The following is a 9,077-nucleotide window of genomic DNA, read 5'->3' on the forward strand; positions in this document are numbered from 1 at the left end:
TCATTTTACCTTAGTACCAAAGACATTTACAAGTCCGTCCTACAATTTGGAAGTATATCAGCTAATTAACCCACTACAAAAATTCTGTGGTCCAAGCTCGAAAGGTGTTTTCTTTTGCATGGAGGAAGTAGAAAAGTGCTAAACATAAATGGGCAATATAATTTGAATTACATGGATAAGAATTCTATAGGTCAAGTTGCATCAATCAGCACCACATTTCCTTAAATAAGTTAAACATTTCTATTTTAATCTGTTTTATTTATCATTTATTCATTTTGATAAGTGACTTACTTAGGTCACTTTTCAGTTTTCATCACAATTAGAAAAAGGGAAATGTGTGATTTAGAAGCCTAAGATGCTTTTGTCCAAGGGCCCCCAAAAGCCATAATCACTAGGCCTTTTACTGTGGGCCTATCAAATGGGTTGGGTTGGTGAGAAGCAGAAGGCCTCATCTTTCTTTATCTTCCCAGTACACAATCATACTGCAGTCTTTGTCAACCCTCAAATCCATCCCAACTGTCCTTTTATAATTCATTTTCTGATTATCTTCTCTCTCTCACAATATCTTCCCCCACAAAAGATACTCTTAAGAGTGCCCCATACTCAATTTGTTAATGACATCAAGCCACCAACTCTAAGCCCTAGATTAAAGCTTGCATGCATGTTGAAGTTCCAAACCAACCTTCCAATTGATCATGGTTTATGGGATATAAACTTACCTGCACCATTTGTAATAGAACATTTGGTGTCTATTTGGTTGGAGTGATTTTGGGGAGGAGAGGGGATAATTAGTTTTTGAGTTGTTTGATTTGAAGGGAAAAGTGGGAGAGAATTTGGTGGGTCCCCAGATGTTTTCTCCTTTTGGCCCACCAAAATCAAATTTCCCATGGGAAGAAAATGGGAGTGGTGAGGAGGATAGATGGAAAATTACTCATCTACCCTATTTTAATTCCTACATACTGTTATACTGTGTAAATTGTGTTTTGTTTAATCAAACGACATGTTTTATTATAAAACAATAAAATTATTAAACTTGTTCCTTCATATATATGATATTGCAGTAACAGACTAATAGTGAAACTTTTTTGTTGCGTTCAATTTCCTACGTAATTCTTCAATGTTATTTCTCTACCTTGTTTTATTAGTTTTTTTTTTTTTAGAGGTTTTATTAGTTGTGTACTTGTGTTAGCTTTCAAGTTTATAATATTTTTTTAAAAAAATTACTTTCTTAAAAACTATTAAAAATTTTGTTATTTATGTAATAGGGCTCCTTACATAAAAAACACTTGTTTAGAGAATCACGAAGGCCATAAAAAAAATAATAAAAAAAAAAATCGACAATATTTGTTTCAAAGGTCATCCGGACCCTTTAGAAAATCTTTTTCAAGAAATTTTCATTCTTTTTTTCAAGGTTTTTAACTCGCCAAAAAATCAACTTTGTTTTTTGGTAGTGGTTATAATACTAAATTTATACAAATAACATTTTTTATCTTCTCAACCAAATAAAAGAATTTTCCATCCATTCACTTTTCCATCTTTCCAACCAAATACACATGAGAAAAAACTAAATTTATTATATTCCTCAATTTTTCATACCCAACCAAAACAAAGCCGTAGGGTTTAATTCACGTTATTTCCACAAGACATGTAAAATATCAAGTACAGTTCACCAAAGAGTTAGCAGTTACCCAAATGGAATGAATTGGCACGAGTTAAATTCAAAATGATGACAAAGATATTCATCTAGGTTAAAACTACATATCCCAATGATATTTTTTTGAAGAAGATAAGGTTGTTAAGCAATGACTTCATAACAATACTAGTACCTTTTTTTTCCTTTCAATGAGGTATTGGCATATCACTTCCCAAAAAAAAAGTAAATAAATAAACTTTATTGATAAGGATGCCAAAAAAAAAAAAAAGAAAAAAAGAAAAAAGAGAGGAAAATGGAGACGAATATGTTGGGCACTCCATTCAGGCTGTTCACAGAGCAAAATCTTCCCAAACTAAATGTCGATGAAAATGGCAAAAAGTTTTTAATTGTGTCCCCTATCAATCACATAGGCCAGCATTACCAAACTAAATGTCGATGAAAGTTGAAATGTTAGTGGGAGGTTTTAGCTTACTTTTGCACTTAAAAATCAGTCATTGTTGCAAAAGCAAAGAAACATCTAGGAGCACATGATTTCATTTTGTTGGCTATAACATCGTTCACGAATATTTTTACAAAATCAAGAAGAAAAAAACAAATATGTAATGCATATAAAGTAAGATAAGAAACTAGATACCTCATTGTGTAGGGAAAGTTTGGATGAACCTTCTTTTTTTTCTTTTTTCAATAAGCAAGTTTAGAAATACAGTTGCACCTATAATAAAAGTATCATTTTAAGAAACCATACAAAAGTATCTTTTTTCTTTTTTCTTTTTGAGAAAGAATAATGTACATAAGCTAGCAATGAAAATGAGTTGGTATTTTAAGCTAAGAGAGCCTTATGTTAGGTTCTAAAAATTTAGAATAATTGACAAACTATGAACATAAACTTGTCTAGATTTAGATCTCAGAGTCTATAGGATTTATTAGATATTGCTTAAGATGTTACAAGTTAGAACACAAAAACATACAAGCTGTAGAAAGAAGAATTCAAAACATGCCAGATTCGACCAATCGAGAAAACAGATTCGACTGATCGAAAGACAGGCTCTGCAGAATTTAATTAAAACCCATCAGCCTATTAAGCCCATTAAGTGATTAGAGTTTCAAATCTATTTCACATAATATTTAAAGGAAACCCTAAGGCACGTTTTGTTATGACTTTGGAGGTGCTTTTGTGAGATCTAAAAGATGTTGTGTCCTCTCCTATCAAAGTCACTACTGAAAATCATTCTCATACTATTAGAACCGGTAGATCTAAAGTTGCTGCTACAAAATCAACAACTGCTAACGATCTAAACCTTTGAGTGGGATCTCAAAGTCACAAATGAGAAGTTTATGTTCAGCAAATCCAAGATAGAAGAGTTCGTTGAATTGGAGCTACACGTGGTAGTGTTAGTTAGTTCTACTTGAGGTAGCTTTAGATTTAGGGTTTAAATCTGTTGTAATCTTCCATTCTATTATAGTGGATTTGTTTACCTTGAGAATAGTTAGGTTAAATCCTCCCTAGGCTTTTACCTTGAAACGATTGGTTTTATTGGTTTTCCTGGGTAATCAAATCGTTGTTTTCTTTATTTTTCCACACTAGATGATATGATTGTATGCGTTTAACCTAGAATTGAATAATTAACCTAAGTAACTACTTAGCTAATTACTTAGGTTAAACTAATCTAATTTCAAGGTGTCTAAACATAAACAAACACCTTACTTTATACAATTCAAGTCACACCAAAAAGAAAAAAAATTCATTGATTTTATGGTTAACAATTTATTTTTTAACAAGGATATTAGCACCCTTTTATTAAATTTTTAGAGTGTATTCAAAAAATAAGAACTCTCAATAAGTCCGTAGGACGATGGAATTCTTGATTGTCCAATAACTTCCACTTTCATACTTTTTCAATGTAATCTTTCCATCCACTTTTGTTAGAAGGGTTATCATTTTTAGTGTCCCAAAATGTAATAGTTCTGGTATTTTTGAATTTTCCAAAATAATGTTGTTTCTAGGACTTTTTAAATTTCCAAGATAATCTTGTTTCTAGGACATCCAACACGTCATAATGTGATGGAATTAAATAGAGATTATTTGAATAAAAGTAAAAATTATAAGATTGAAATGCATTTGAACAAAGTTAGAGGGTGCAATTTATAATTTTGTAATTTTTTTTCAAAGAGGTATTAAAAAATAGGATCCATAGATTTCTTGAGCAATTGTGGAGCACTTGCGCACCCCTACTTAGGGTTCAAATTTAATAACTTGCAAAAAACTAAAAACACAACAGTTTGTAATTAGTTTATAGTTATTAGGATTAATGAAGATACGCAGCTTAAATGTAAAAAATACTAGCATCATTTACGATCCTGGCATTTATTTTAGTCATGATCATATATCAGTTTCAGGGGACGAATTTTTTTTTTTTTTTTTTTTGGTTACTGATCTGTTGTCATGAGAAGCTACTGTAACATGCAATTTTATTTTAGGTTCGTGGTAAAATATGAATTATTCATTTAATCATAAATAGTTAGAATTCTAAGAATTTCATGATATAGTTTTAAACGATAAAAACTTTAGGATCTAAATTCTATGCAAGTATCTGATCTTCCTAACATGAAGACATTCTAGAGAATTTAATGTGGACGAAAGAATATAACAGTAGGTTCAACGGATACCAAAAAAAGTAATAATCATAATAATAAATAAAAAGAAAGAAAGTAGCACAATAACATGTGAGCCGATTATGGAACTTGCAATATTTTGACAAAGTGATGGTAATATCTTAATACTAAAATTCTACTACATAATTGATAAATTGATGTGTAGCTAATCATAAATATATATATATATATATATTTATATTCATTATGTTATTAAATTGACACTGATCACATTTATTACTACATTAGTTTATAATTTTTTAATAATAAATTAGTGGTACCTTTAATATTAATTTTTCGTCTAACAAATATATGTAATATTAAAATTGCTTTAAAACTATTAAGATCTTTACAATTCAATTGACACTTTTTTATTTTTTTAACAGAAATGTCCAACATTTAAATCCCCTCTCTTATCAATATATATATATATATATATATTAAAAATAAAATACAATACCACAATATTCTGCGGACTGAGGTGGAAAAGAAGACTTGCAAACTTTTTCTCAAAAAGTAAGTAGAGCATCCTATGTTAAATATGTAATGCAGTACACCCAAACCAAGTACAATCTCTCTCTCTCTCTCTCTCTCTCTCTCATATTATAGCCAATCATAGACGAACCCCTAAATGCACAAACCCTGCACACAACAAATTGAATTTTAAACACTTTCTATATCGAAGTAAAAATATCACTAGACTTTACCTATGATTATAATTACTTTAGTGATGTACTATCTAGTAATCACATTGCAATATACATGAAACATTGTTATAATTTTATATCAAATAATTAAGTTAATAACTTGCTGCAAATTAAAATCAGAACCTTTTACATGCATGAACAAGATTAGCCATCAAAGCAAATTGAGGTACATGTTATGACATAGCTTGAGATATGCAGCACCATTCAAAATAGTTGCATTATTTGTACATTTCTACAAGAAGTTAGTGATTAAGTAGAATTGAGAAAGAGTACAAAATAAAGGTAATAGCACTTATTGATCCTAGCAGCCACTCATTTTCCCAAAGAACTATTTCAAGAAATTGAGACCATTCATTTTCCACAATGACTTGTTTGATAGCAATTGGTCATGAAGTATATGGCAATAGATGAACCCTAAAGATTGTGATGCAGGGAAAAAAAACACAAAAAAATAAAAATAAAAATAGAACACTTCTATCTCAAGATGATAATCCTTTAATGTACAAGAGGTTCATTAAATCCACAAAGATAACTCTAGAATCCACCAAAAAGTTTTTAAAAAAAAAAAACTCTTAGAAATTTTACTAATAAAAAATTGAATTGCCCTGAAGGCTACAACCACATTCTTAAGGCTATTAGGAGACACTAAAAACCCTAATTTGCGTTGGATACGAAATTAGGCTAAAAAAATTAGGAAAATTTGCAAAAACAATGCAAAATTGAGAAAATTATAAAATCAAATCCTAAGGTCTTTGGGATACATTCTAGAATTGACAGGACATTATTCTAAATTTTAATCTAAAAGTTATAAAAGGAAGAAAAATTACTATAATTAGCAAAAGTGATTAATTAAGGGCTTAAACGAAGGAATTTGCTAAAAGAGCAGTGTAGGTAGTGCCGAGGGCATGAGTTTTGATCCTTGTGATGATTCCCTTCAAGTCATTAATTTTCACATAATTCCATTGTTGCCTACGATGATTTTTACTAATACTTTTTTACTTCTTGAATTTCTTGTGTTCTAATTACTTTTGATAGTTTCTTTGCTCAAGGAAAGTCTGTGTTGTTCGTTTTTCATCAGATTGACATAGTCATTCTCATATGTGAAGAGTATGTGACTGACCACCTTTCTCTTTGTTAAGAACTTTTTTTTTTTTTTTTTTTTTTTTGGTTGTGTGGAGAAACCTCTGAATTTGAACTTGTAAGATATGTAATAAACATGTTATTAGGATTAACTATTAACTATGTATCTATATGAACAGGTCTCTACCCACTACATAGGAACTTCTTAAACTTATATAAAGACATTTGTCTTGATGGAATCATCAGTTGCATGTTTTTTCTTTGGTATCAGTGAACTTTTCAATCTTATCGAAAAAAAGAGGGGGGGGTAAAAATTTAGAGATAAGTTTTTCATTTGCCAAATGCTCAAACCAAAGTTGACTACATGACATTGAATTCTCTTACATGTGAATGAAAGGGTAATGGTTTTTCGTACAGGTTAGGCAAGCTTAGCTATCATACAGATGTTTTTAGGTCAAGCTAAACAACTGTTGCTGGCATCCTATCGTAAAAATGCACACCAAAAAACCTGCCTTTTTTGCATCACTTAAGGGCCACATCACATTTTAGGTTTAAAAGCTACTTAATTAACTGGTCATTCAAAAAAACCCAATTACTATTTCAGGAGGAAAGTAAAGCATTCTCTTGATTTTTAGGGTTTGGCTTATCTGTATTGGAATCATTCTTATTTTGTACTAATGAGTAATTGTAAGGTAGTTGGACAATCAATTTTCAATTACCATTTGATGGTTAATCCTTAAAAAAAGAATTACATGAAATGAGTAACGAATTAAAACCAATTTCTTAACAGCAAAAACTACAGTAAAAAGTTACTAATGATATTTTTACATGCTTGTTAGCTTTTCTGTTACAAGGGTTTGGTCTATATATAACATTTACATTCTACATACGTTGCAGTGCTAGGACTTGTCCATTATCACTACCAACCAAATTCTTGCTTCTCTCTCTCTTTCTCAAACTCTTTTACTTTCAAAAGGGTACAAAGAATTAGGGTCTTGCAAAATGAGGAAGCGACAGGTAGTTGTGAGAAGAGAAGAGCCATCAAGGTGTTCAACAACTTCAGCTCAGACTATTACGACTGTGAGATATGCGGAGTGCCAAAAGAATCATGCAGCTAGTGTCGGAGGTTACGCCGTTGATGGCTGCAGGGAGTTCATGGCTAGTGGGGAGGAAGGGACAAATGGTGCACTCACTTGTGCTGCCTGTGGCTGCCACAGGAACTTCCACAAGAGGGAAGTGGAGACTGAAGTGGGATATGAACAAGCTGCAAATTCTTCAAATGGGACACAGAATTGAATAATATATATAGTATGTGTTCATGGATGTTGATCATTTTATGTATTGGTGTATTTTTCTTTCCTGGTGTGTGATGGTTGTTGAAGTCTTTGTGTTTGATGCTGAAGACTAAGCCTCATGTAATATAGGTTTGTGATAAAGGGGAAAAATATGAGTATGAAATGATGAGTCATTCTCCCTCCTTTCAATTTTCAGATTGGGGCAAATCATTATAAGAGGTAATTCTCATTCTGATTCATGAGCACAAGACATTTCAGCTTTGGTGTGTTATTGTGCTAGTTGAGTAGCTACGGAGAAGTGCATATCAAAGGAGATTTGGGAATATATATTAGATGTAATGAAGTTGCTATACATATATATGTGTATCAATTGATGAAGTGTGAGATGCTTTCCATAGTACTTTTCAGAAGAAGGGCTTCAATTTCATGTTCTATAACATTCATTAGTGTAATATCACTGGATCATAGTCGTCATTCAACTAAAAGTTCAAACTATTAAACTATTTTAACTGCGGTTTTGTAAAACCACGATAGCCCATGGTATTTTATAAAACCACTCTCGATATATTTAGAATAATATCCTAATATATTTTTACTAAAACAAAGTTAAATTGCATAATGTGAAAGCTTTAATAACAAAGCTTAATCAACTTCACCCCCCACCCCCTTCCACCTTTCTTTTTTCTTTTTTTTTCTTTTTTTCTTTTTTTTCCAACTTTCTGCTTTCTGCATAAGCTAACTCTACAATATGTACTCGTCTTTACTTGGAGCCACATATTTTCCTTTCTTTCTTTTTTTTGAAAACCTTTCTTATTTTATACAGTAGCCTCATAATTATAATTGCTATAAAGCGTCAATTCATGAATTATATGTTCGCTGATCTTTGTAAGTTTGGCTCATAATCATCTTAAATGTTTTGGCAAAAATGTGCGGGATATATTCTAAATTCAGTAGTCTAATCTTTATACTTAAGGCCCACATATCTAATCATGCTGGTTGTTATAATGGAGGTTTCTTTGGCAATGTACTTAAAAGGCAATTAAAGCTTAACCTAAAAAACCCACTTGATATTTCAGGGATTCCGGATTTGTATCAGCTCGGTTGGTAGGTCAATGCTATTGATTGGTCAAGAACCAAATCAAGAAAGACTAAGCCAAAGATTAAACAAGTTGTAATGCAGTAGGTAAGCTTTTACAGGTGACATTAATGGTTAGCATTATTTGATTGGTTCTGATGCTGTCTAAAAATTTGATTCTAATGGTTGTCTGAAACCCTAGAAGACAATTAGTACTGCACTACCATGAGACCATAGCATGTGCAGAAGTGGGTTTAACCTAAAACAAACTAACTATGACATTTTTCAAGGCTTATATATAATAGATAATACTAGTCAATAATGGGTAGCTACTATATTATATTCTGAAATTTTTGAAAGAGTTTTAGTGGTAACTTTTGTGTGCGTGTATAGTTTATAACGAAAATTGATCTAATAATATATTTACATGATTTATCAGAAGCTTTTTAAAGTTGTTCTATCTACCGAGGAAGAGGAAAAACAAAGAGCTTCATAGTTACAAATGATTAATACATAATATGCATGTATTATTGAAAATAATTTATCATAATAAATTTTAAAAATAAAATGTCAACTTGCTACCAGTATGCAATTTTCATTTTCATCTGGTTGGG

The 9,077-nt window shown here is 31.1% G+C and overlaps 1 protein-coding gene across 1 annotated transcript; it reads left to right on the top strand.

The window, feature by feature from the left end:
* The first annotated feature begins 6,994 nt into the window (after positions 1-6,994).
* LOC115956820 (mini zinc finger protein 2-like) lies at positions 6,995-7,852 on the top strand. Its single transcript, XM_031075108.1, has one exon. It carries the CDS (start codon positions 7,096-7,098, stop codon positions 7,387-7,389), a length of 294 nt encoding a protein of 97 aa, XP_030930968.1. The 5' UTR covers positions 6,995-7,095; the 3' UTR covers positions 7,390-7,852.
* Positions 7,853-9,077: the final 1,225 nt, after the last annotated feature.

The sequence above is a fragment of the Quercus lobata genome, chromosome 2, assembly GCF_001633185.2.
Source record: "Quercus lobata isolate SW786 chromosome 2, ValleyOak3.0 Primary Assembly, whole genome shotgun sequence".
In the NCBI taxonomy this organism is placed as follows: domain Eukaryota; kingdom Viridiplantae; phylum Streptophyta; class Magnoliopsida; order Fagales; family Fagaceae; genus Quercus; species Quercus lobata.